We start from the raw sequence: 27344 nt of genomic DNA, 5'->3' as shown, positions 1-27344 counted from the left end.
TGTCATCATTCTCAAACATTTCACGTGCCATCCTCCTCCCCAAGCTCAGCTACTTAAGATCCAGACTGTTTGTGATGAGAGTACAGCTAAACAGCATTGTGTGGCAAAAGAAATGATGTGATAATTAAATCAGAGCGAAGTACCACACTGGAAATCAATTTCCATTTTATAAATAACATTGCTGCTTAGAGATTTAAGTGTTCAAAAGCCTCGTGTTGCTCATATTGTGCTTCCATCTTCTTCCCACCTCCAGATAATCTCCATGCCCACCTCCCATGTCCCGTGTTGTCACACAGCCAGTAAAGCTCTCTATGGCTCTGTGCTGCCAGGATGTCCATTAACACAGTAAGTTCAAAAGCTGTCGATGAGTCACATGCAGAGAAGGAAAAAAGCTAGGAAACAAAGGCAGCTATGAGGGATGGGGGCTGGAGAGATCCCATGTGGGTTTGGTTTGTTTTCATTACAGCAAGCTGCAGAAGTACTGTTACTGGGGTCTCCTGGTATTTGCTTTCTACAGCCTTCCTGTTTGTGCATGGAACCCAGACTCCATTTGTACGTCCCTGATATCCTCAGCAAGATGGAACTTCATTCACTCATCCCCAGAGGCTTCCAGTTTTATAAGGGGGGCTCGTGTGCTGGCAAGGAGGAAAGCTGATGGCTATTACTACCTGGGCCACATCACACGACAAGTGAAGGTAGTTATTTATTGTTCAGTGAGTCTTTTTTCTTGCCCTTGCCATGGCTTGCCAGTCCCACAGCCCTGGTGCAGAGTTGCTCTCCTGTGATACAGCACAGTTCTCTCCCCGTATCTTATTTTCATCTTTTTTTTTTTTTCCTTTTTTTCTGATGATGATGGGATATTTACTGGGAAGAGTTCTGCAAGCAGAAGCAGTCTGGAAATCAATCAGTTTCCTTGGTTATGAAACAGTCAAACTAAACAAGTCCTTCATTTCCCAATTGTCTGCTCGTAATAGTAATTCAAAACATCCACCTCCAGAAACTGCTTTCTCCTGACTGAACTGAGGGCTTTCATCGATCTCTTCCTTCTGTGTTTCTGTGACATGATTTAGGATACCAGATAGAAAATGTCCCCTGCAGTCTTCCTTTTAAAATCCCATTCGTTTTTCCAGTTCACAGTTTAGTTGAATAAATAGTGATCCTAGTACAGGGATGGAATAGCTGTTGGCCATCAGCATGTAAATGCACCCAGATCTGCAGAGAAGGCTGAGATTTTGGCAGTAGAATCTGCCCCACACCCATTGCTGGAAGCTTAAGTGAAGGCATTCAAATTCATGGTAGCTGTGACACTTCCCTCATCTCTTTTGCTTTGCTTGTCTCTAGCTGCATCATACCTAGTACTTCATTTTGGCTGCTCTTCTGATGGATGATTTTCCTGGTGAGCTTCTTTCTCAGAGTGCCAACTGTGTTCTTCTGAGTCAGGTTAACCTACTAAAATCTAAGTCCCAAAAGAAAGGAAGGGAAAGGCTGTCAAGCCCCTTAAGCCACAGCTTTTTAATTACTTTTAAAATCCAATATGGATACAGTATGGTGAAAAACCTGGTGGTAGAGGACAACTACATTCACAGATCACATTCTGCTTCCTGGGATTTCTGCCATTTTCCTTTTAGCACTTGTGTTTGGCCGTTAATTGGACCCAGATGTCTGTCTTGCAAACTGCATGTTTTACTCTTGTAGGGCTCCAGGGAATGTTTTTTAATTGAGTTTGACAAAAGTTGCACACTGAAAGGCAAGGTGCAGCTTCGTATGCAGGAAACACCTCTCTACGACATTCTGCACTACGAAGGTGCCTCGCAGCGGTGCCTCACTCCAGGAGACAGAGTCTTGGCCCCATGGGAGGCTAACACTGAACGCTTTGGCCCGGGCACTGTGCTCAAGGTTATGGAAAACAAGGAGACACCTTTAGGTATGGGGTACTGCCTTCCTTTCTAGCTCTAGTCTTGCCACAGTTGATGGCTGCTATGTAGAAAAGATGGAACAGTCTCGACTGTGAAAAATTCTCCACCTGCTTCTTGGTTTCTCTTCCTGGTTGGTTTGTGGGTATTTTTTCTCAGTGGCAAACTTTTTCAGCTCCCAGCACCAGCCTTTGCTTTCTTCTGTGAATGGAAACCTAAACTGAGGGTTTTTGCTGGGAGAGGGGGGTCCTGCCAACACAAGGAGAAAAATATTCCTGGCCCTTATGAGTTTCACCTAATAAGCTATTAGTCTGGTTTCCAGCTTTTATGGAGTGAGCTCCTGGCTCACTGTGACTAGTGGGAGTTTTGCTGTTGTGTATCATAGGAAATTCAAACGGTCGAATTCTAAACCTCTAAGTAAAAAACTCATATAAGTTGTAACAAATTGTGTGTAACACAAGCAGTCATTTTGATCATCTGGTTTCTGAGAGACATCACGCAGGTTGATATGTTTCTAATATGTTCTTTGTCTTTTCTTTCTCTCTTTTTCTTTTTTTAATGTGCTCAGCACACAATAGAAAAGGAGTGCTTGTAAATTTCTGGAATGGGCAAACTAAGGAGGTATCTTCTGACCAAGCTCTGTGGATCCCTCTGCCCTTAAGCGAGCGCATCATCCTAGAACTGCAGATGCCATTGGCAGCCAGGCAGATGGTGGTGGAGTCAAGCTTGGACTACCCATACATTGTGGCACCAGGTTACAGAGCTTCAGGCTGTTACAGATGGGGCCACTCAGGGCTGGACTGCTGGCCAGGGGGGCTGTGTTCAGTTCAGCCATGCACTAAGTGCAGCTGTAGGTGTGCCTTAGCTCCCCACTGCTGCCTTGCAGCCTGCAAAAGCCCACAGCCTACAGAGCACAAAGTGCGGCAAGAAAATTTTGTCATCCCAGGAGCATCCTTGAGTAAAGAAGAGCTCAGCAAGAAAATAGAAGAGCAACTGTCTGAAGTGAGGATTTCCCCTTCAGGAAGCGTTTCCAAAGAGGAAGAGGAAAATGAAGAGAAGAGCTTGATGACAGAAAATCTTCCAAAAGATGCTCAGTCTTGCTTGGAAGAGGACAGTGAGGTTTTAGGCCCTAAGAAGGTAAAAAGTATTTCATACTATCTCTTAACACGTAGTCTGCTATCTGCACGATTTCTTTTTTGTTAGCTTACATTTTCTGTTCTTGGTATCAGAAAATTACTAATGGCTTTGGATGTGGCCCTTATGTATGCCTCCTAAAGAACGGAGACTCTGACTTTATTTGTAGTTGTATTCCTAATCCTTTGACCTGGGAAGGAGCTAAAAGCTGCTGTTCTTTGTCACTGGATGTGTGGTGTCTAGCCCAGTTCTTCCACATTCTGCCTCTGTGTGAAAGAGGCACAAAAAAGTGTCAGATGAAAAACTTCATACCAGATAAGGATTATAGTAAGGATTCCTCCATACCAGGGCAGTCCTTGGCATAATTATATGAAAAGATTTAATCACCCAGGGTGCAGGTATCACTTCTGTGAATCAGAGACCAAAAGTGAGTTTTGTGATGTTAGTGGCTGATTTGGTGCCTGTGAATGGAGCACTGGGTGGGGATCAGGAAGGAGGAGGCTGATGTGCACCAACTGCTGCCGAGCTTTGCCCCATTGCTCTGTGAGAGCTGGAATGCAGCTGCCTTCCAGTCAGAGCTTCTTTGGCCTGATCTTTTTTGTGCCCCTCCAGACAATTCCAGGCCACTTTCTAGGTCGTTTGAAGATGTGGGGAAAACAGAAACATGATGAGAAATTAATCTATTTAAGGGTTCTTTGTTTCTTTAGTGAAGAACTCTACCCCACTTGTTTTAATTCTTCCCAAACTTCAGTTGCAACATAAGATCTGTCACTCTAAGTTCACAAAGCTAACTTATTCCTCATCAGGTCAGATTATGATTGCATTTCTTCGTATTTCTAGAGTCCTCAGAGGGAGATGGCTCATGCTACAATGGTTGATACTGCTGTCAACACAGACAGTTGCTTGATGGAGTCAGTCCACAAGGAAGAAGCAGGCAGCAGACAGCAGGATGCTGGAACAGAGGCTCATTTTAAACATAAACATGGTAGTGAAATTGTAGCTATTTTATCCAGGCATAAGGCTTTCCACACAGAATCATTGTGGAGGGCCACAGTGTTCTACTGCCATAGTTCCCAGTGTGTCAAACGAAAATGTCAATGCCACCCTAGATATAATGGTAGTTTGGCTTGAGATGTGCTTTTTTTTTCTCAGGGTGAAACTATTTCCAGATGGAAGTTGGAGTGATTTGGGTTTGATTTTCACAGAATCACAGAATCACAGAATTGTAGGGGTTGGAAGGGACCTCCAGGGATCATCGTGTCCAACCCCCCTGCCAAAGCAGGTTCCCTACCGCAGGTTTTCATGTTTTTTTGCCTTTAAAGCTATTACAGTAGCAGCTTTGGGGTTTTCTTAACTTTTATTGTAACACTTACTACAAATATTATTAATTCAAAAAAATTTCTTGCTTTAAAAAGTCATCTGTAGTGTTAGCTATGACTGGACGTAGCAAAATTATTTCACCAGTCATTCTACAGGAAACACCCCTTTTCTTATTTGTGCTGAAAACTTTTGCTTTGCAATGTCTCTGTTGTTCCCTTATCATTCAAAAGGTTTTGGATCGTGATTTCAATCGAGTTGGTACTGTTCTCATTTAAGCTACTTTTGGGATAAGTGCAAGCATTTCACTAAGGTTTCTGAAGGCTTAAAGCTTTTTCCAAGTACTACAGCTTTTACAGTGCTCAGTTGCAGTGCTGGTGGAAGGAGAATGCAGTCAAACATAAGCGTGTATTTCCTCCCAGCTGATGTTCCTGCATTGTTCCATGCAGTAACTGCTCTCTCAATCTGCACTGTCTTTATCAGGAAGATTCAAGCAAACTCTGCCCATGTTCTCAGTTACCCAAAAGCTAGGGAACTGTGCTAGCAATGTTGTGCACATGCTGATTTCTCCTGTCTCTCAGTAGGATTCATAGCTGAGGCTTTGCACTATCAACATATTTATCATTTTTGGCTATTTAAGAGCACTGGCAGAAGAATCTCATGCCTGTCCACAAAGTAACATGTAAATAAACCCTTAAACTGAGTAGCTGTAAGTGTAGTCAATTATCTTGTATTAAAGTGATCCTGTAAAAAACATGCTTGACTGCAATGGCAAGCTTGTTTTTTGGAGCACTGGGACCTGTTCTGTGGAGACTAAGAAACATCTCATTTTGTCAGAGGAAAACATTGATACTTGTTATAAAAGTCTTGCTTGAACATATCTCATGTGAAAAGACTTTTAAAATTTTTTTTCTTTTTATAAGCTGCCTACTTGCTATGTCCCTGCTTAATTTATTTAAAAGGTCTTTTTGAGTTCAGAGTGGCAGATGCTCCAGTTCAACCTTCCCAAAGGATCACTTCTCCCAAAGGAGCCAGTGCCTTGTGTCCTTTCCAGCGACAGAGCTTCTTTGACCAAGTGCATCAGTCACTAAAGAAAGACAGCCTGGCCATTGAATCAGCCCTGCATGTACAGAGACCACGCAGTACCTCCAGTGCACAAGCTGGGAGATTCACAAAGCTAAGTCTTCTAAAAGACAGAAGCATTTCAGTAAGTATTTGATCCAGTAGCTTTTAGCTATTAGGACTGGGTGATTTGTTTATGTCAAGTGAGATTATACTCCCATTTGATCTCTTTCCCAAAGATTTTTGCTGCAACAAAAAACATGCACATGTAGAATAATGTTTGTGCATAAGTGGAAGGGTAAGGTTTCCATTCAGTGGTGTACAGGAACTGGGCACTTCTGCTATTTGTGCTCAGCATTTCTGAGAGCCTCTCCTATAATAATAATGAGACTGGCAGGGACAGTAATAATAGGGAGGCAGTGGACATGATTTTGAAGGTCTTGTGGCATTTCCCAGCTCATGGTATTAGAGATATCTCCCTCCAGTTCTTTCTGGAGAATGTTTGGTTTGCAGAAGAGTGGCTAATGGCAGGGACATGCCAATTGCTGCTGGGAGTAGAAGGGAGAAAGCATTTGAGAGAGTAAGTATTTCGTCTAAACTTTATTTTAGCTTTTAGCAGCCATGGTGTAGTAGCAGAACTGCTAAGTCATGGCTTGAGACAGTGGTGGGAAGGCAGGGCCAACCCAGGGGAGCTCAGGTGCATGTAATGTACCTGAGTGAGGAGAAGGGCTGGAGCCAGGATCTACCACTTCCCAGACCTCATGTAAGGGTTGGCAGTGGAGGTAAGGGGATCTTGCTGGAGATCCCTGCCCACTCTGCTATTATTGCTGTACTTTCCATCACATTGTAGCATTGCATGTAGAAATGGAAATTAGAGCACGTTTGAGCTTTGATGGTCTCCTTGCTGTTTACCTCAGGTAGGGCATTATAAGGATAATAGAAGTAAATATTGCACTTATCTGTGAAGAGAAGTCTTGTGAGTGTTCCTTCACACAGCACAGTGTATTTCAAAATTCAAATTAGGAACATTGCCCAGTACTGAAATGTGGCTACTACTAAAGAAAACAGCAAGACTTCTTGACTATGGGCAGAAATCTTGGGCAACAGAGAGTTAGAGCTGCAGGAGGATTTGTGTTTGCTCAGAGGGAGGCAGATATTTCTCTTTCTAACAATATCTGATAAGGAATCTGTGATACATTTTTTTTTTCTTAGAAATCTGTGCGTAACAGTGCATCTCAGGAGAGATTGGAAGAGATGGACCTCAACAAGGCCAAGATTGAGCACAGAAGGCACCAAGAGGAAGAGAGGCAGTTGAAGAGGCAGCAGCAGCAAGAGGCAGATGCTGTCCGACGTCAGCTGCGCAGGAACAACCAGAGGTAATAAACCACAGCCAACTGGTTTGTTTTTGGAAATAAATATCAAATGGTTGACAATGCCCACTCCTTGCATTCTCATTCAGTCTCCGAACATGGCATGTTATGCTAGTCCCTGCAGAGTGCTCAGGGAGATTCATTAATGGGAATGAATTGGTGCATGAGTGAGTAGGTGCAAACCAGCTGTAGCCTTTAGCATTACCTTGAGGGCAAATTCCCTTTGGTCTCATCCTCAGAGCTGGAGTCCTTTTGCCTCCTCTACCCCCTGCCCTTACACTTAGCAGGTCCTTGCCCCCACAGCCTATTTCTTTCCATCTCTTTTGTTGCTCCTGTGGCACCACCAGCAATACATAAAGCTACCTAGCTGCCTGGCTTTTCCCTACAGTTTGGTCCCTACAGCCTGTTTCCTTCACTCCTGGTCTTCAGGGCCAAGAGCGCACATCCCTACCAGGTCATGCATTCATGTGAATGTGACTGCAGTTAGCTGATAACATCAGGCACCAGCCCATTTGGGGAGTTTGCTGCCTCTGTTTAGGATACAGGTTTAACCTTCATAACTTAACAAAGAGTCCTGGCATATTTAAATCATAGAATAGTTGAGGTTGGAGAAAACTTTAAAGCTTATCTAGTTCCAATTCCCTGCCATGGGCAGGGCTACACCCAGCAGTTCAGGCTGCCCAGGGCCCTATCCAGCCTGGCCCTGAGCACCTCCAGGGATGGGGCACCGCAGTTTCTCTGGGCAGCTGTGCCAACACTTCACCACCCTCTTAGTAAAAATTTCTTCCTACCATCTAACCTTACCCTCCCCTCTTTCAGGAATGCCTTTGTCCTATCAATATCAGACTGTATTAAAAAAAAATCGGTCCACTCCTGCTTACAATCTCCCTTCACGTACTGGAAGGCTGCAATGAGGTCTCCTGAGACCCTCTTCTTCTCCAGTCTGAATAAGTCCAATTCCTTCAACTTTCTCCATAAGAGAAGTGCTTCAGCCCTCTGAACATCTTCATGGTCCTCCTCTGGACCTGCTCCAGTGGCTCCATGTCCTTCTCATGCTGGGGGTGCTTCAGATTGGGCCTACCAAGGCAGAGAAAGGGGGGAGGGGGGGAACACGATTACTTCTCTCTACTGGCCAGAATGTGTGCTTAAAATCTTATGCACTTTTTCTTTAGTTGCTTTTATTTTCTGAGAAATTTTGTTTTGTAAACAGGCAGCGATTGTATCAGAGAACTTTGCAAGGGTTGGAGAAACAGCTGGAGCACAAAAACAGAGCTTTGCTGCACATGGCGCTGCTGCAAACTGCTCAGTCAGAGAGGAGCAAGAAGGAATCCTTCTTGGCAGAGGAGGATAACAGAAAGTTAAGTCAGAGGCTGCAGTTCCTACATGCACAGCGACTGCAGAGAGAGAATTTTCTTGCAGAACTCAATGAGCGGAGCTTTAAACAAGAAAAAGAAAGGCTGGTAAGGGAAATTTCAAGGAAGTTTTACATGTACTGTATTTCCAGCAGTAGCACCAAGTATTTATCTTTCTCTCCTGTATATCCAGTATAATTGTTCCATTTGGAGATATGTACATGAAAATTATTATTTCTTTAACGTGTATAAAGATTAAAGATAGGAATTTAATCTGTATCTGTGCTGGGAGTAGCCTTCCTGCATACAAAGAATTATCATAGAATGGTTTTGGTTGGAAAGGACCTTTAAAAATCATCTAGATCAACTTCCTGCCATGGCAGAGACGTCTCTTACTAGATCAGGTTGCTCGAAGCACCATCCAATCCCACCTTGATTACTTCTAAAGATGGGGAATCCACAATTTCCCTGGGCAGCCTGTGCCACTGTCCCCAGGCCTGGATGCAGTGCTGCAGATTGGGCCTCACGAGGGCAGTGTAGATAAGGACAATCACCTCCCTCCCCCTGCTGCCACCCATCTTTTGATGCAGCCCATGACACAGTTGGCTTCCCAGGCTGCAATCAGGCAGCGCTGGCTCACGCCCAATTTTTATTCCATCGGTGTTGCCAAGTCCTCTGTAGAGCTGCTGTCAGTCTGTTCAGCCTTCAGTTTCTACTTATGGGATTGCCCTGACACAAGTGCAGCACCTTGTATTTGGACTTGAACTTCATGAGGTGCACATCAGCCTACCTTCTGAGCCCATCCAGATCCCTCTGAAGTATCAGCTGACCAATCAGCTTGATTTCATCCACAGACTTGCTGACCCCCTATGTCATTCATAAATAGAAATGAATCAATGAATCAATTATGCCATTATTCCAGTGATAACTGGGGGTGAAATTCAGACTTAAAGCTGGCTGCGCAATTGCAAGTGTCATTTTTTTTAATGTAGGATTTTTTGAGGAACAGAATGCAGTCACGGCAGGCAGTGCTGACACAAGACTTAGAGGAGCAGGACAGGCAACAAAAGCATCACCAGGCTGCCAAAAGGAAAGTGTTCCAGAACAGAGATCGTTTACATGAGAAGATGCAAAAAGAAGAACAAAGACACTGTGACCTCCAGCAATACCTCAGAGAACAGAATCTTTTGATGTTCCGAGCATCACTACTAGAGTAAGGAAACTGCAGTGGGTAAGCAGGCACTTGATCAGTTCACAAGTGTGTGTGAGTGTGTGTGTGAGTGTGCTGCACTTTGGGTGCAAGAATGCAGTTGTGACAAATACAACTCTTGGAGAAATCATGTATCTCCCTTCCATTGCAGCCAGCATGTGTTTTTGCTGCTCTGTCCCTTACCAGTCTTTCTTCCTGGAGTAACTGCTCTGGTCCAGCTGCCTGTGGCATAGGCTCTCATCTTGGTCAGACTGTTGTTCAGTTTTAGGCATAGGCAACAACACCACTGAAGTCTCATCTCTGCAGCCAAAAGCCATGGTGGTATTTAATAGTTAGAGTGCTGCCATCCTGCCCTAAAGGCATCTGAAAAGGGCCAGCTTTGTAGGAGCCCACAGAGTCAGCATCTGTGCTGTTTAGTTTTGTAGTCTAGGACTGATGACAGTGCCATGGGACAATACAGAGTAGAGCTACGAAAGAGCTGGAAGTTGGCAGAGGGATGTCGGGTTGTAACTGCTTTCAAGATGCAAATGACAGAGAAAGGAATTTCTCTAGTGAGAGCACAGGCCACACAATTTACTAAGTGAAAAACACAAAAGTCAGAAGGAGCTCCCTGGGAATGATTCTCTCAAGTGGTAGAAAACACAGATACAGGTTATGTCCTGCTATAGCAGCTTGCAGGGGAATTAAATACAAGCGTGGAGAGGCTTCCACTGCTGACTTCTGGACACTTTTTGCCCTCCTGCGTTTCTTCCAGAACAGGACCGGGAGAGCACATTTCTTAAAGGTCGAGGACAACATTAAATAGTAAGTAAAGCCACGTGATGCTGTCATGTGACTTACCTTGCAATCTTAGTGTTACATGACCTACAGGGAAGGAGAACTTGGAGACCAGTTGATTGGGAAAAAAAAAAAAAAGTGCAGCAACGTAAATGTACATGCTGAAATACAGCATCAATTGTCCATTGCTATTTCCATTATTGCAGCTGACACTTGCAAGTGTCCCACTGCATCTGATTTGCAGAGATCCATAGGAAAGAGGTCCATACATATGATGAAGTTGGGTTACGTCCAACAACTGCTGTAGGTCCAGAACTGCTGTAGGAGGCAGGGCAGGAATCCAGTAATGTGAGATCTGCTCCCAAAAACCTGGTAAGGCAGCTTGGAACCATCCAGCTTGGGCTGCAAGTGAGTGTAGATCCTTCCACTGTCAGTATTCTTCAGAAAATGTAGGTCACTTCCCTAGAGGAAGAGTGACTTAGAGTGTGTGTGTGTGTGTGTGTGTGTAGGAGAGAAGACACAGTTTCTAGGCATTATAGTGACAAAAATGTTAATTTTCTGAAATACCTGTCTTTGGAGAATCACCAAACCCAGTGGTGGGCAAGGGATTCTATTTTGCTATTATCTCATTTTTTTGGTCTGCTTGTCTCCAAAAGCTGGAAATCTTATGTCAGAAAGATAGGCATATCTATGCAGGTAGGGCACAGGATCAGAATAAATAGGCTACACCACAAATAAGTGAGAAGGATGCTACAAAATGGTAAATTGAAAAATGAGTGAACAAATCGTGTAAGAAACCAGGATAGCCAGCAGCATTACACAAGTTTCCCCATTCCCACTGCAGGGTAAAACAGAGTTACCACCTGGAGCCCAAGATGTAACTTGCTCCTGTTGGCCCCTGTTCAAGTGCATTGCTCACTTCTGATACTGAGGCATGTGGTGTCAGATGCTCCCATGGATAAGCTGCCATCTTTTTCCCTCTCCAGGACAGAAAAAATAAGGCATACCGAGAGATGCTGTTACACAACATTAAGGAGAGATGAGTTTAATGATTGTGATCTGATCAGTAGCAGTGCCTTCATTCACAAAAGGGATGAGAAAGTTACAGTTGTCACCATATAAAATGCAGGTGTCAAATACAGGTGTCACAGAATGCCATTATCATCAGCTTTGGGCAGTGAAATGATTTAATTCAAATGGGTATTTAGGAAACGAGAATGAGTGCCCCAGCAAACTGTACCACGTCCAACAATGAAGGGACTTCTTATTTTTCATAAAGGTGTGCTAAGATCTAAAGTAATGGGAATAAAATACATGAGATACCTTGTTTTATGTAGCACCCAGAGCCAAAGTGGATACGAAACTGAGGTGCTGCAGCTTGGAAACACGCAACGCACTTTCTGGAATATCACTCAGCCAAGAGCACAGGTATTAGAAAAATTCATCCCTGTTACAGGAATACATTTTCAGTTATAGTAGTTTCTAAAAATAAAAAGGTTAAGAAGTCCCCTTTGCGAGTTCTTTTCTGAAATTCTGCTTAATCTGTTGCACGGCCAACAGTTTCTTAGCATTAAGTTTTGGACTGTGTTCCTGCAGAGCTAACTGAGGGGTATGTGCTTTGCTTTCCCCCACAGAATGAAGGCTAAGGCATCCAGGTGGTTACAAACTATTCTGATGTCTTCATAGCTAAAAGGAGTATTTGTTACTTCAGGATCCATAATAAGCATGAGGGTTATGTGTTTAAAAAATGCAGCAGGAAACAAAGATAAACCTAAATATAAGGTATAGGTTTTGACTTTCTGTTTTTTTTTTTTTTTAATTAAGTTGTTAAACCATTTGGTTTAGGCTCTATTTCACCTCAGGATAAAGTTGGCTGATATTTGCTGTTGGTGCAAATGTGGGTGGTTGTGCCTACGAGCTGTATAACAGATGGGGATTGAGCCCAGGCTGCAGTGCTGTGCGTGGCACCCGCTGGGTACAGACACACAGTAGGGCACACACACTACTGGGTGCTGGCAGCACATGGAGATTATCTTCAGTGTAAAGTTCAGAGGTTGCTTGCTCTGCTTTTTTTTTTAATATAGACAGAGTTATTTACTCAAAATCATGCACTATTTAGGACAGTAACATACTTCGTTTTGAGTCTGAGCCTGCTTAGACTCAAGCAGAAAGTTTGAAAGCTACCATTAAACTCTGCTGCTGCTTTTTATCCTCAAACATTTGGAAATGGAGTATTTCATGATGGAAGCGCATGAAATACACTGAGCAGAACTCTAAATTAATTTTTCAGACTTCATTTATGTATCATTAATCATCGTTTTATAATCACCATTAAACAGATCATCTGCATATGTGCTTTCTCTTCATTGCTTAACCAGCTGAGAACAGGCAACTGCACAGAGCCGTGTGTGGCTGCAATTGCACATGAAGCCTATCTGGAAATACATTTAGCATGACAGTATTTCCAATCATTCATAGGCTACGTATCTTACCATAAAAATAAGGCCATAAAATAACATTAAGAGTTTTATTAAAATAACGGACTGTAAAAGCTATATGATGTAGCTCATTTGTTGGCTGAAATTTGATTTAAACATTCACAGTGTTTTCCATCCTTTAGGAAAATATTTGGACTCCTTGTTTTGCAAACTGCCCAAGGAGAAAAACCACACCTCTATGGATGAGTTAAGGCTGTGAGTTGCATAGGGTGAGGGCTGGGAGGCAGGGAAGGACAGCACAGCAAGGAGAAAGCCTTCCTAAGCCTTTTTTAAAGCTTCAACGAAAACTGAGACCAGTACAAGTATTCCCAAAAGTTGTTTTTATTATGGAATTAGTTTTTCTGCCATACATACATGATTGTACAGTATAGTTTAAAAAAAAAAAAAAAAAAATCAATATACTGGTCTGTTTTTATCATCCAAAATGACCAAGAACAGGAACTCAGGGCAATTCTACAATCAGAGTAGAAGTACAAAAGACAAAAAGGCTTACTGGCTTTTTTCAGCCTGAATTACTTGCTTAGGTGGCATCAGAACGTCATTTTTTTATACCATATTGAGAGATCAGCCAGCAAATTAATATTTAACTCAATTCATTTCAAAACAAATTTGATCACTGAACATCTTATTAAAGACTTTTAGACAATTAAGACTGGTTTCCTCATCAGCCCACAGTGATCTTTTACACACAGGCTACATGACATGTCAGTTAAAAACTACCAGAGCATATTAGCTCATAGAACCACATAATTGTAAGAGTCAGAACTCTCCATCTGTGCAAAATCTTCCTGGAAAAGGCTTCTGAAACAGACCTTTTCAGACCTCACGAAGATCCCATGCCTGCTGCTTAGCTGACAGGGTTCCAGGCAGAGTATGGAGGGTTACCACCACGTGGCATTCCTCCATGACGCGTGGAACTGCTCTCACCTTCAGCTTCCTCCTGTCAGCTCACAGGCACCACAGGTAACCCTGCACCATGAGAGGGCAGCAGCCACGAGTGTCTATTCCAGGACAGAAGCTGCAGTTCTGATGAGCAGTGGTTTAGCTGCCTCTAGAATGTCCAGTTCAGGGTCCAGTGAACGACCAAGACCTTCCAGAACCATGATGGCAAAGATGATGGAAGCAAAATTGCTCTCGAGCTTCACCTAGAAGCACAAGAGACAGCAGACCTTCTGAGCTCATTTCACACAGGTATGAGCTCTGGCAAAGTGGGAGAGAAGCAGGGGAGAGTTTAAGCAGGTACAAAAACAAGAACATAGTTTCAGGGGAAGCACCCTCAGACAACGCAAAAATTTATTTCTCGTTTCTGTGTAATCTTCCATACTAGAGCAGCAGAAGGTTAGGATTACTCACTACTGCTAATGGGGCTTTAAACCATGGCAGTATCCAACCTGCTTGAACACAAGCAGTTAGGTAAGGGGCAGCTCGCCTTTTGAAGGGCCACAAAAGAGCTCTAGATTCTAGAGAGGAAACAGCCCCCTGCTCTGCCTGTATACAAACAGTTCCCAGCCAGGTGCTACCACTGCATGAAGGTACACCAGGGCACAAAGAAATCATAGTCACAGTCCCCCTCCTCATCAGTCCCTTGCAATCCCAGTACTTCTCCCTCCCCAGGGAACTTCCAGCTGTTGAAAGCAGATTGTAACAGCTCCTCACCTTATGTGTCATCAGTAATTTAAAGACACTGGAGAGGAGATTTGCCACCTGGAGCTGGAATACAAAAGGAAAAATTAACGGCTGTTCAGAGTACCCCTGTTCAAGACAACTGAGCCACATCCATGACAGGTAGGATTCAAAGTGTTGTTAGCCCTTGCTACTAGTGGTGGGACAAGACTACTGGGCTGAAGATGGCAAACAAGATGTGATCTTTTCCACCCTACCCAGTATAAGGAGTTCAGCTCTGACCTGTGGACCTATGTGTTTATTTGCCAGCCCAGTAAGGCTGAAAACCTTACAGCAATACACGGTAAGCATTAATTTCCTCAATACCTCTGTACTACATTCTATAAAGTGCCAGGCTGGCCTTTACCAAAAGAAAACAAGCTGTAACATCAGGTTTACACAGAATCACACACAGTTTAGTGACTCCTCACAGAGGACTGAACATGTTAGAGATCTAAAGAACAGAATTAAACACACATGGTTTCATTCTTAGAGGGAATTAGGAAGAGATTTTAGAGACTTAAACTTCATCTGAGACACTAAAAGCTCCAAGTAGTGCATGGTGCTGATGGGATCACAGCTGGCCTTTCCACCTGGACCACTTTAAAAGCCAAGCTGCACTGAAATACAGCTACAGGAGGGTGGGATATGGTTTGTGGACTTGCCTTTCCTAGGGCAATGGTGTTCCTTCGAACTTTGGTCACTAGTTCTGCCATTTCAGCTTTGAATCGCTCAATATCCTGGCACTGGTTGGCCCGAGCATGGTGAAGAATCAGTTCTGCCACTTTCTCCCCCTGTGAAACAAATGGAAAAGAACAATCAGCGGAACTAGATCACTGTTACCAGCTGGTCTGGAGCTGGAAATCATACCTGAAAGACATCTGCTGCAAAGGTTCCTGGAGGAGGCATTTTGCAGGGAGAACTCCCAGGGCTACGCTCTCCCATTCCAGCAAGACACCCAAGCAACCAACAGAAGCCAGGTGCAGAAAGAGCAGAATTAGGCCAAAATTTCTAATGAATATCTGGCAGAACCTTGCTCTGTTTTTCTTGTAGGGGAAGATATAACAAAGATCATCTCTCAGTCAGAAGTTTCAAGGAGAAAAAGAAAGCCAGAGGCCCCAGGTTTGGCAATGAGATTTGGTGTACAAGTTTTTTCACCTGCATATTGTTTAATACATCCAACGTGAGGCACAAGGGATGGGTAATTAAATGATCACAGCTTCAGCTTAGTGGCTAAGAAGTCTGGCAGCACAGGACGGGCATGAATGCTTGGGTTCTAGCACCAGCTCCTGGCTATGCCTCTGTAGATAAATAAACTGAGGTAAAACCTGTCCCTCCTATCCACTGGTAAGCCATCCAACCCAGAGCTGAGAAACAGCAGTATGCCATTATGCTTTATCACAAAATGAACAGGACACATCAGCACTGGATTCTCTAGCCCATCTGAGAGTGTATTTCAAATAAGTGAGACAAATCCCAGTTAAAATCCCAGTCAGAAGTGCAGTGCCCCAATGAGAGGCAGCTCTGATACAGCACAGGTAGAGCCAGGAAGGATGGTGGAATCCAACCATACGTACAAAGGCAGCCCTTAAGGAGCGCAAGCAACCAGGAACACGGTGCCCAGGATGGACAAACAGGGCATGGTGCAGCAGTTTGCACATCAGTTCACACAGGCAGGGTGAGCAGGGAGGGCAAGCACTCTGTAGGCTGCAGAGGTAAGGTCTGTAGGTGGTTTCATGGTCTAAATGCAGGATTAGCACCTACTGAGAATAGAGAGCCCAGTCATGGTATCCACCTGACAGAGACAGACTATCTGCACTCATCAAAAAGGATGTCAAAACCCAGGCTGAACTCCGAGGCAAACATTCAGCCATCCAGGCTTCCAGCTGCACAGAGTACCTGAGCCTTTCTCTGGCACCATGTGGCAGAGGTGAAAACAGTTGTGTGAGATGCGTGTGAACGATCTGCTCAGCCTCACAGCAAGGCTGCAAGATGAAATACATAGGTTGAAGTGTGTTTTGAGGGCAGGAAAAAAAAAAGTTTTACTGCACAAGAAAGCACAAGATTTGTGGCAGCATGTATCCCCTCACTGCCAGCCTGAAGACAAGAACTTAAATGAGAAGAGAGAATGGAAGCAAGTCCATGCCCACTCTGCTCCCCCAGGTGCCTTCATACAATAGGTATGAGGCTGTGGGGGTGGAATGCCTGTCTGTGAACGATAACAGCCCACCTACACTAAAGGAGCCAACAAAACCAAAACTAGAAAAGCCTGCCTTCCCCCAGTATCAAGGCTACATCCTCAAAAAAGAGACAGGTATTAGTTGTAGGTGACTCCTCCCTGCAGGGAACTGAATGCCCAATATTTCAGGCAGACCCTCTTAGAGAAGAGGGTCTCCCAGGAGCTCAGGTAAAGGACAGACATCACCAGGAAACTCCCTAGCCTGGTACTGCCAACAGATCATTATGCACTACTGCTTTTCCATGTGGGGAGCAATGAAGTAGCTACACACAGTTCAAAGCCATCAAAAGGGACTTCAGGGCCTTGGGACATCAGCTAAATGAATTGAGGGCATAGATCATCTCCTCTGCTTCCTGTACTGGGTAAGGACATTGAAAGAACTGCAGCGATCCAATCCATAAAACCTGGCTTCCTGGCTTGTGCTGCTACAAAAACTTGGGGTATTTTGACAGTGGGATGGCCCAGATGACACCAGGCTTGCAGGAACCAGTTGAGGTTCACCTCTCTCAGAGGTGCCAGACAGTTTATGGGGAAAAGCTAGCTGGGCTCATTTGCAGGGTGTTAAAGTAGGTTTGAAGGGAGCATGGGGATGATAGTGAGCCTACCTGCAATAAAGCATGGGATAGGATAGCTAGGTTAGAGGAACACAGTGCTAGTAGGGCCCTCAACCTGCTGCCCTGAGATGTACTGGCACCACTGCAGAACAACTGAAATCTTAACAAGCCAGGGACCACTGAGACAATAGGAGAAGGCAACAGGGAAACTCAAGGGAAATACTTCAAAGGAATTAAGGAATTATCCTCCAAGAAGGCAACAAGACCAGCTGCCCAGCTGAAGTGCCTCTAAACCAATGCACACAGCTTGGGAAACAAACAGGAGGAGCTGGAAAACTACTAGAAAATCATGATGTAGTTACTGTCACTGGAACCTGGTGGGATGATTCCCATGACTGGAGTGTGGCTATTGATGGCTACGAGTTGTTCAGTAGAGACAGGTAATGAAGGAAGGGAGGAAGCATTGTCCTCTTTATCAAGAAAGGCGTAGAGTGTGGAGACCTGTCCTTGGAGAATAGCCATGAGCAAATCAAAAGGTATGGGTGAGAGTTAGAACAAGGACAATAACAAAGGGAGCCTTGGGGATAGGATCTGCTACTGGCTGCCCAATCAAGTGGAACCTGTTGATGAAGCCTTCTTCCAGCTACAGGAGGTGTCACAAAACTCAGATGATTCTATGAGCAACCCCCAAGCGGCCGTAAGTGGCACCGGAGGCACTCTAAACCAAGGAGGGGCAGTGGCTGCTTTCTGTCAAACACATTCAGTCTCCTGGGCAACTGAACTCACTCCATTTCAGTAGCCTGCTGCTTTAGGCGTGCATCTTTGTCTGGTAGGCTTTCCAAGCTAGCAAGGGGTGCTAGCTCTGCACCCCTGGGGAGGACTGTAAAGGAAAACAGAAAGAGAACTACAGTTTGGCCACCAGGCTCTCCAGCTGTCTCCATTCCCCAACCTCAACTACCACATCAACTACAACTGCCACGACAGAGGCCTCACCTGGCCCTGCACCACAGCTGTGAAAACTGCTCTGAAGTTCTGCATGTCAGCGCTCTGCAGCTCCGCCACGATCCCTGCATCCAGCAGCACCAGGCAGAGCTGTCTGAAGGGCGGCTGCACTTCCAGCACGAGGGTGTCACACACATCCACGATGGCCGTCTGCTCTTTGCAGCCGCTGCTGACGCAGGCTCTGCCTTGCACCAGGATGTTCCCAGGGTGCAGGTCAGCATGGACAAAGTTGTCAACAAAGACCTAGAAGATGAGCAAGTCTTAGAGCAGTTGATTCCAGCCAAACGTGCCCACACCTTAAAAAACAACCTCTGATAATTTTATGTCCATTTCATTGTTTTAAGGAACTACAAACAATAGGTTCATATTTACAGTCCTATACTCATGACTCTATACATCTTTATCAGAAGCTGCTGTAATTTCTCTGCTTTTCAGAGCTAATTAAATCTAACATTAGCATAAAACTATCTACTGCAGTTCTACCACTGCTCTTCTGAATGGTAAAAGCTATATGAGGCTACCACGCTATATGAAGTTATAACTGCAAGCCTCCCTACGCACAATATTGCCTTAGCACAATATTGCAAGAACCAGCTGAGCTTTACCTGACATCCACTGCTCACTTGCTCAGCACTGAGGTTATTTGCAGCTCTTCCCTGCTCCTTCTCATGGCTTCTCACAAGCAAATTAATTTTAGGCATGCACTTCCAGCTCGTTTTTTATTGTCTTGGCCATGAAAGAACTAAATAGCCAGAAGCTGAATTCAAAGCTATATCTGGACAGGTTTTTTCTTTACTTCGTATTTAGTTCTTCCCTATAAAAAGACAGTTTTGGGATAGGAGTGAATAACTGAATAATTTCTCTCTTTTCCCTGTGATTTGCATCCACAGCCCTCTGCAGAGAACGTGGCATCTACTAATTATGTGGCACTTTACAGCACTTGGGCAATCTGTGAATATTCATTAAATGGATCAATGGGTTTGCTAAACAATGCTCTGATCACATTTCACAGTGGGACCCTACCACGTGCAAGCAGATCTCCTTTCTGCAGCTAAAGGTGCTCCATGTCAAAGCCTGCAGAAGTGGTGTATGTAGGCTTTACTCAGGTCATGTCTTACGTTGCATGTGAAGCACAGACCCTCCCTCTGTCAGTTCAGGAGCTGCACAGTGCACCTGGCAGCCCAAGTCCTGGGTTGTCACAATACCTGACATCCACGAGCTGGCTCCAAAAGGCACAGATGTGTCTTGAGTCCAGGGGGAGAAGATATGGGAGCAAACAGGTTCTCTCCTTAGCCACAGTGTCTTATTACCCCAATAGAAAAGATTCTGCAGGAAAATAACCTTCACTTCCAGCCTTTGTCAAGTGCCTACCATCTTTAGGAGCATGTCCATGCCCATCTTTGCGAGTCTCTGCCTCAGTTCTGTGGCAACCTCTGTGTGTAGGTAGTGCGAAATAGGCTCACTCTCCTGAAGGAAAAAAAAAAAAGAAAGACCTGGAATCAAATACACCCTGAGTCCCACATGCAATCATACCTTTACCTACGTGCAGAGACAAGGAAAGAAAGTAAGAACAACCTTGAAAGGACCAGCTCATTGGGACTGTACCTAACAAGATGGTAAACATGAGAACATCAAGGGTTTGTTCTTTAGAAAAAGTGTGCAGCACAGCCTGGGGCAGAGACACCCTTGCCACAATTGCATGCACAAAAACTAGGGCTGAGAGTAGCTTTGGTCCATGACTCAAACATTCACAAGGAAAGTCAGGCAAGCATCAGATAGTGTTGGGCTGCTGAGCTCTGTGCTTTGACCCACCCCAGAGGAGAGCTGGAGCATTACGCTGGTTTGCAAAGCACAGGCAAGTACATGGTGGCTGCACACACTGCTGGTCTGCTTGGTTTCAGGCCAAGAGTTTACTTCTATATAGAGCTGTCCACCATCTGTCTACTGGGATGCACTGTTTACAAACAGAGTAGAAGAGACACTGAAGAAGGACACCAATCTCTTTAAGCAAAAAAGAGCACCCTCCTGCCTGTGACTGCTACTTCTCAAAAGATGCATCTTTAGCACTCCCCTGAGGGCCTTCTCCCTGCTGCCACTGCTCCCAGATGCAATTCTTACCTCAAATGTTTCCACGAGAACATCTGCTGTCACCAAAGGGCGAACAGGAGTTGGGAACTTCACAAAATCGACATGTAGGAAATTTTGACAGAAGCGCTCCAGATTTCTGGCTTCGTAGTGCAAGTCGATCTCCAAGGAGAAAAAGGAAAAGCAGATTGGGAGTTAGATGCAGTTAGATCTTTGGGACCTTTTATTAGGATATGTCTGTAGAGTGCAATACACAATACCTACAAACATGGTCAGAAAGCCAGAATTAAAATAAAACAGAGCGATGCTTCTTAGAAGCTTATAGCCTTCCTGATGGGAGAACAGAGTAACACACTGAGTAATGAGTGGCACATAACCCAGCACCTCAAAAATACCCGAGAAATACTACAGGCATAGCGTCTCAGAAAAGACCAGGACTGCCTTATTTTCAAGGGTGAGAAGGAACCAAAGATTACTGTCCAAATAGCAAGGCAGGCTGGCAGGCTAGAAGAACTGCAGCCCTAGCCTCAATTAACAGATGGATGGGCAGCTGGAGCAAAAGAAATTTAATGTAACACATACAAAATAATATACTATGAGAACCCCCAGCCCCACTGAGGGGTAGGGTGGACAGAACCTTCTCAACCTTCTCCTGTCCACCATCACAGCTCAAGATGTGGGAGGAAAGATAACCTTGCCTCATTTCCCTCACTGGGCTGTGGGAAATATCCCAGACATAATTCTTGTCCTTTCAAAGAGAAATGAAAAATGACAACAGGCCAATGAGACACTCTCCTCATCCCAAGTTTTCAGAGTCCAGCAAGAGTTCTGTCCCACTAAACTAGTCCTAATGACCTTCCTTCACATCTGAATACAGTTTACAACATGGATTGCTGAGAATTTCTTGCACTAATAGAAAACAGTTCAAATTTTGAGAGTCTGAAAGACTTCACATTGCAATATCTAAACACAAAAAATGTAATCAGCAGATAACGGTTCATTTTAACAAACATAAAGGCATTTAACTCTGCAGTGAAATCTTTGTGAATTTGGCAGCAAGGATATTTCAGCACTTACTGAACTGGGACATGTTTTCAGAGCTACTTGTAAAGTTTAACTTCACTCACACTGCCAGTCTGATGATGATACAATGTAGAATAATACCTCATTTAAAAGGGTGTTAATTACGCTAATATGTATTCCTCAAGGCTAGGAAACATGACCAGCACAACCAGATTGTAAACTTAAATGTAGGATAAGAGCAAAACACGTGAGCACTTGTTCAGAGATTCTTTTCCTCTAGAGAGGTCTTTCACCAGTGTTCATCTTTCCTTCATAATTCTGCAAAAAGGACTGCACTTATGCTAACCTGCTGCTCCAGTTTGCTAGAAAACACACTTCAAGTTATAGAACAAATTTTGAGTTTCCTAACAATTGTTAAGCTTCTTTGTAGCTTTGCTTTCTTATGCTGTGAGCACATAAGTTTTCCTACAGTAACTTTATGTGCCTGATTACAGGAAATCATAATGAAAGAACAACCAAACCTCCACCTAATCTTTTAAAAAGTAATAACATAGATGGAGTAAGAGCCAATCAATAGCAAGAAACAGTTTTATTTCAGTACGTGGCATTGCACACACCTGCTGAAGCATAAGTTTCTCAAATTCTTCTACAATCTCTGTCAAACTGAGCCACTTGAATCCAGGAAGAAGTCCAATGATGTGGCTACCCAACTTCATGAGAAACAGATCCATCTGAACTTGGTGGACTAGCCCTGGGTGCAGGACCTGCACAAGAAGAAATGGTGGCAAGTCAACTCCTAGAACACTGTAAAAATGATAGTCCATTTTTATCGGCTAAAATTATGTATTTGAAATGAACAGAACCTACCCTATAAAGCTGGGAACTAACAAGGCTTCACAAGACAGTCCTCAAAATAATTCTTATTTTGCCATGAATTAAGCTGTGAAGAAACACTGCATAATTTTCAAATGGAAAACTTCTGTCCCAGAGCCTGAAGTTTCACCCAATGCCATTTTGCCCTGTTTCCGTTCTTCTGCCCCTTTCCTGCCATGTAGTACAGACTAGTATTTGGAACAGCTCCAACGTAAAATTTCTTTTAATAAGCTTTGCTGGAAATAACATGTCTGTTCCAGATTTCTCCATATGAGGAAAGAATGGGTCTCATTTACTGAAAGGTGAAACAATTTATATTCATTCTTTTAATATATATATGGGGCCCTAGCAGTTTCTGGTATCCAGGTGCCATGTCAAACGGTGCCACAGAGAGGGTGTGTATTGGAGCTGAAAAGAGCTGGGGACACTGCTGCCTGGATTGCAGCTGGCTGGAACCAGAGCACCAAAACAGTATACAGAGGGAAGTGAGCATTGCTCCACTTGGTCATATCCAGCCAGCTCTTCTCCATCAGAACCAGAATCTTCCTTGTCTTGTCCCGTGCACTCTACATTCACAGGTCTGCCAATAAGACGCATGACTTACTTTAACAGCTACAGGCGTGAGGTGTCTGGCTGATGACGGATTTGCATTCGGGAGCAGCGTGGCCATCTGCTCCACGTGGGGTGTTCCACTCACAGGACCTCTCAGGGAGCAGCCGCTCCTCTCTTCCCACATCCCCTCGCTCCTCCTCCTTCTCAGCCACTTGAAGAGGCCGCTGAGGCCCGACACCTCCCACGCCTCAAAGGCAGTCTGTAACTCGGAGCTCCGTGCCAGCCCCTCGGCCGGGGGTGCCGCGACAGCCGTGAGATCGGCATAGGCTTTATACACCTGTGCCACGCAGCCTGAGCCCACCGGCTCTTGGCTGGGAAACGTAAGGATGCTCCTCCAGTCCTCGCCGAAGGCCTTCCTCAAGAGCTCATCGGTGTGACCCCAGGGGTGCGGGCTCACCTCGACGTGCAGCTTGGAAAACTCATCGCAGAAGGCCTCGGAGAAGAGGTCCCTGCGGGTGCTGGCCCACTGGCCCAGCTTGATGCAGGTGGGCCCTGCGGCCTCGGCCGCTCTCCGCAGCAGCCGCAGCCACAGGACGGCCAGGCCGGGCCGCAGGCGGCTCAGCGGATACAGCAGCAGCAGGGGCCCGAAGCGCAGTAGCAGCACGCAGGCCCGCAAGCCCAGCCTTAGGACCAGGCACAGCCGCCTCAGCAGCCCCCGTGCCGGCCGCTCCGGGCCGAGTTCCCCAGCCCACACCGGCCGGACGGCCGCCCGCCACCGCTCCGGCCCCTCCCGCCGCCCGGCCGCGGCTGGCACCGCCAAGACCACGGCGGCCCAGCGCCCGGCCCGTAGCCTGCCGCGCCCCGCTGCCGCCCACACGGGCAGCGCCCCCCGTACCCCGGCGGCCCGGCCCAAGCGGGGCAGGGGGAGCAGCCGCGCGGCACAGCCCGCCACCATCGCCCGCCAGCCCGCCACCAACGGACGCCGGGGCGGGGATCGCGGGCAGGGCCGACCGATCGCTGCAGGCGGGCTGTGCCGGCCCGCCCCTTAAAGAGGCATCGCGAGGAAAAGTGCCGCTCCCTGACCAGCGGCGTCCCGCTGTTCGCTGGGCACCGCCGTGGGTCCCGGGCCCCGGGTGAGAACGAAAGCAGAAAATTCAGCAACTCCAAACAAAAATAGTGCTGCTGAGATGTGGTCATTCTGTAGAGCTGGTGGATTACAGAAATGTAGAATTATAATGTTGGAAAAGACCACTGAGATCACCCAGTCCAACCACCATCCCATCACCCCATGCCCACTGCCCACGTCCCTCAGTGCCACATCCACACGGCTCCTGAACACCTCCAGGACGGTGACTGCACCACCTCCCTGGGCAGCCTGTGCCACTGCAGCACCGCTCTTGCTGAGCAGAAATGTTTCCTAATATCCAAGCTGAACCTCCCCTGGTGCAACTTAAGGCCCTTTCATCCTATTGCTGTTACCTGGGAGAAGAGGCTGACCCCCCACTTGGGTCAAAAGAGATCTTAAACACCCCCCAGTTCCAACCCCTGCTGCCAGCAGGGTTGCCAGCACACAACCCAGCGTGGAATGTATGTTACTAACTGCACACCTACTCAGGGAAGAAATCCCTTTGTATCCTTTTTAATGTACCCTCGGAACTAAAACCCTGTAGGAAAAATGCATATGTTTTCCAAACCAGCTTTTTCCCTCACTTTAGTGAGTATCACAGCTGTGTGCAAACACACCCGTGTGCCAGCAGGGAGCTGATTACAGCCCTGTGCAGGTGAATGGATCGACACACAGAGCCAGACTGCAGTGATGTGCAGTGATCTTCCAGAGAGAGACTGCCAAGATGGTGAGGGGCCTGGAGCATCTCCCTTATGATGAATGGCTGAGAGCCCTGGGACTGTTCAAACTGGAGAGGGGAAGGCTGAGGGGGGATCTTCCTTATGCTTACAAATATAGAATAGGTGACAGAGCACTGGGATGGGCTGCCCAGAGAGGTGGTGGAGTCTGCTTCTCCAGAGATATTCAGAATGCATCTGGATGCTCTCCTGTGAACCTGCAGTAGGGAACGTGCTTTAGCAGGGGGTTGGACTAGATGAACCTCCTACCCCAAGGAGGCTGTGGATGCCCCATCCCTGGAGGCATTCAAGGCCAGGCTGGATGTGGCTCTGGACAGCCTGGTCTGCTGGTTGGTGACCCTGCACATAGCTGGGGGATTGAAACTCGATGATCCTTGTGGTTCTTTTCAACCCAGGCCATTCTGTGATTCTATGATGAACTCCAGAGGTCCTTTCCAACCCCTGCGATTCTGTGGCTCTGTGAAGGCATTCCCGAGGACGCCCTGGCTCGCCGGGCACATCAGCATTCTAAAGCTGCCAGAGGTTCCTCCAGCAATGGGAATCTGTGGGAGCAACTGGTGCCACTCTGGTAGCAAGTAGAGACTTTCCTTTCCTTTGGGTATTTCTGTTCGCAATCAGAAAACTATCCCGTGCGCCCCATTTCCTTTTAATCTGCCGGCCCTTTCTTTCTTCTTGTGTGATCCCAGTGGGGTCCCTTCCAACCCAGGACACTCCGTAACACGCGCTGCAACTCGCAGCCCTCTCTGCCCGTCGCGGTTGGCGCGGCGGGGGCGGGTCGGGGCGGCGCTCGGGGCGGAGGGCGGGCGGCCGGGGCCGGGCTCGGGGCTGGTGCCGGCGGCGGGGGCAGCGGCAGCGGCTCGGCGCTGCATGGCGGGGCGGGCGGGGAGCCTCCAGCCTCGCGTCCGCAGGCCGCCAGCACGGCGCCGGGCACCGCCGCCATGCCGGGGCACGGCCCCCCGCCGCCGCCGAGGAAGGTAGGGGACTGGGTGGGCGGCCCCGGGGTGCGAGCGAGCTGCCGCTGCTGCCCGCGCAGGAGATCGATCGTTTCGCGTTTGTTGTTGTTGTTGTTTTCCCTAAGTCACCCGAAATGCCTTTTCTTCCCTCGGTGGTTCCCCTTCGGGGCAGGAGGGGCAGGAGCCGGAGAGCCGAGCCGAAGCCCTCCACCATCTTAGCGAGGGTGGGGAAGTGAGGAACGGGCGCTCGCTGGGCTTTGGGGGAAACTTGCTCTGATAAGTGGCCAAACCCTCTGTAGTATTAGCGATGTCCTGTTCCCTCCATCCTCTTGGCTTTGTGTACCGCTCTACTCTCCGGACAGCCCGCCTTTCTCTTGCTTCTCTAATTTGAGAGGAGCTTCCACACCCCGTGTGCCTTTATCCCGCTTGGGATCCACGAGGACATCTCAGGAGAGAAGCGCCTTCCCACTGGGTATGGGGCAGCGCTGCTGATGAGGAAGGCATGGAGCCTGGGGGCCGGCAGGCAGACTGTATAGCAAGAGACCGTCTGCTGCTGTGGGCTGGGGGGTGAGAAGCAGATTGGAATGTCCACAGGACAAGGTGCAGCTGGACCGTGTGCAGAGGTGCTGCTCCTGGTGGTTGCTGGCGGAGGTGGGGCTGTCTGGGAGCAGTGAGGCCGTGGGGGGCCCTGGGCTGTGCATGAGCCCCACAGGAGCGGGTCATAGCCATTGAGCATGGAGTGTTTCATCATGTGCTGGTGTTTCAGTAGGGCATGATTTATTTCCTGGCCAGGTCAGCAAACTGTACAGACCCTATTCCAACCCAGAAGTGTTTGCTGGCATCCTTTCCCTGGCCAAGGGGCAACAACAAGCATCTCCTGCACAGAGCTCATTTGGGGCAGTGGAGAGGAGCGGAGGGATCTCTGTGGAGCATTTGCTAGGGCTGTGCAGATGTTGCTGGGAAGGCACTGGTGGATTAAAAAGCTTTTTTGCTTGTTGATTGCTACCTTATCAAAACCCATTTCTTGATTTGTGGTAGCAAAGTCCTATAAAGCATGCTGGCTCCATTTCTGAACCGCCAGAAAGGAGTCATTACTGCATCCTGCCAGAGGAGGAATGCGTTTCTTCGACCCTTGCACTGTGTTCTGGGTTGTTGTCATCAGCATAGTGTTTGTGGATTTGGGTTGTTTTTGTTTTCTAAGTAATCCAAACTGCTTTGGCATGTGGGATTGGTTACTTACCACCTTGGGGTAGACTTGGACGGAGCTGAAAAATGTAAGGATGAAATTGAGAGGACAGCGACAAGATGTCCCAGTGCCTCGTTGTGGGTTCGAAGAGAACACTGAAAACAAAGGGCATTGGAGCAACCCGGGATGTTTAAAGCAGGCTAGAGATTTATTGCTCAGCTGGGACCACTCTCTGCTTTTGGGCTAGAAGGTTGTGTGCAGGAGCCTGGGCGAGCCACTGGCATGTCCCCTGTCCCACTCATCAGCCTGTGCACAGTTCGCCTTGCAGACAAGCACAAGTTACGTGTCCCAAAGTGCTACTTTCTGTGGTGTTCCCAACTCCCTGCCTTGGGAAATCTCTTAGGACATTTTGTCTGCAGAGTGAACCACGTGATGCTAGTTCTCCAAAAACAAGGAGGGCATTTAGATCCCTTGTCAGGCGTTTACAGTATGCTTCTCTTTCTCTTATGCCTGGTGTTTTTATGTTAGAAGTTTTCTTTTTGACAAGGAGATGATAAAGACCATATCAGCTAGAAGGCTGTGTGTGTGATGTTCAGGGGTGATCTAAACTTAAACTCAGTGGAAGCTTTGTGATGAGTTACTCTGGATATTGGCCATAGCAACCAATTTATCAGGACTGTAATTAAATCTCTGTTATGCTCTGTGCTCTGGGAACACAG

The 27344-nt window shown here is 46.6% G+C and overlaps 3 protein-coding genes across 5 annotated transcripts in view; 2 read left to right on the top strand and 1 right to left on the bottom strand.

The window, feature by feature from the left end:
* The first annotated feature begins 1872 nt into the window (after positions 1-1872).
* LOC122190363 (trichohyalin-like) lies at positions 1873-11650 on the top strand. Its single transcript, XM_042890300.1, has 8 exons — positions 1873-1924; positions 2482-3050; positions 3888-4032; positions 5327-5571; positions 6639-6802; positions 8007-8256; positions 9141-9361; positions 11473-11650. The coding sequence occupies exons 1-8, from the start codon at positions 1900-1902 to the stop codon at positions 11609-11611; spliced, it is 1758 nt and encodes a 585-aa protein (XP_042746234.1). The 5' UTR covers positions 1873-1899; the 3' UTR covers positions 11612-11650.
* A 1297-nt stretch (positions 11651-12947) lies between these two features.
* Positions 12948-23578, bottom strand: ADCK2 (aarF domain containing kinase 2). Its single transcript, XM_042890417.1, has 8 exons — positions 22676-23578; positions 21816-21962; positions 20209-20337; positions 19462-19557; positions 18082-18333; positions 14961-15089; positions 14290-14343; positions 12948-13778 (listed from the first exon to the last, which is right to left on the bottom strand). Exons 1-8 carry the CDS (start codon positions 23576-23578, stop codon positions 13635-13637), a joined length of 1854 nt encoding a protein of 617 aa, XP_042746351.1. The 3' UTR covers positions 12948-13634.
* Positions 23579-25417: 1839 nt separating this feature from the next.
* DENND2A (DENN domain containing 2A) overlaps positions 25418-27344 on the top strand; it is a 56643-nt gene continuing 54716 nt past the window's right edge. Inside the window, exon 1 of one of the 3 annotated variants that reach the window (XM_042889891.1) lies at positions 25418-25460. The gene's annotated coding sequence lies outside the window, so the exon portion shown is untranslated. Of the gene's footprint in view, positions 25461-25895; positions 25912-27344 lie in introns of those variants that run through there. The other 2 variants (XM_042889893.1, XM_042889892.1) reach the window with 2 other exon arrangements.

This window comes from Lagopus leucura, unplaced genomic scaffold (assembly GCF_019238085.1).
Source record: "Lagopus leucura isolate 7727_CA_CO unplaced genomic scaffold, USGS_WTPT01 Super-Scaffold_100159, whole genome shotgun sequence".
Taxonomy (NCBI): domain Eukaryota; kingdom Metazoa; phylum Chordata; class Aves; order Galliformes; family Phasianidae; genus Lagopus; species Lagopus leucura.
Note: the sequence above shows the minus strand (reverse complement) of the source record. Positions and strands in the feature narration are given on the sequence as shown.

Coding starts and splice junctions, on each gene's coding strand:
- LOC122190363 (XM_042890300.1), top strand. CDS start 1,900: ATGGAAAACAAGGAGACACCTTTAG. Junction 1,925..2,481: donor AAACAAGGAGACACCTTTAG/GTATGGGGTACT, acceptor TAATGTGCTCAG/CACACAATAGAAAAGGAGTG. Junction 4,033..5,326: donor TCATTTTAAACATAAACATG/GTAGTGAAATTG, acceptor TTTATTTAAAAG/GTCTTTTTGAGTTCAGAGTG.
- ADCK2 (XM_042890417.1), bottom strand. CDS start 23,578: ATGGTGGCGGGCTGTGCCGCGCGGCTGCTCCCCCTGCCCCGCTTGGGC. Junction 21,963..22,675: donor TCACGCCTGTAGCTGTTAAA/GTAAGTCATGCG, acceptor CTTCTTGTGCAG/GTCCTGCACCCAGGGCTAGT. Junction 15,090..18,081: donor CAGCTGTGGTGCAGGGCCAG/GTGAGGCCTCTG, acceptor TTTGTTTCACAG/GGGGAGAAAGTGGCAGAACT.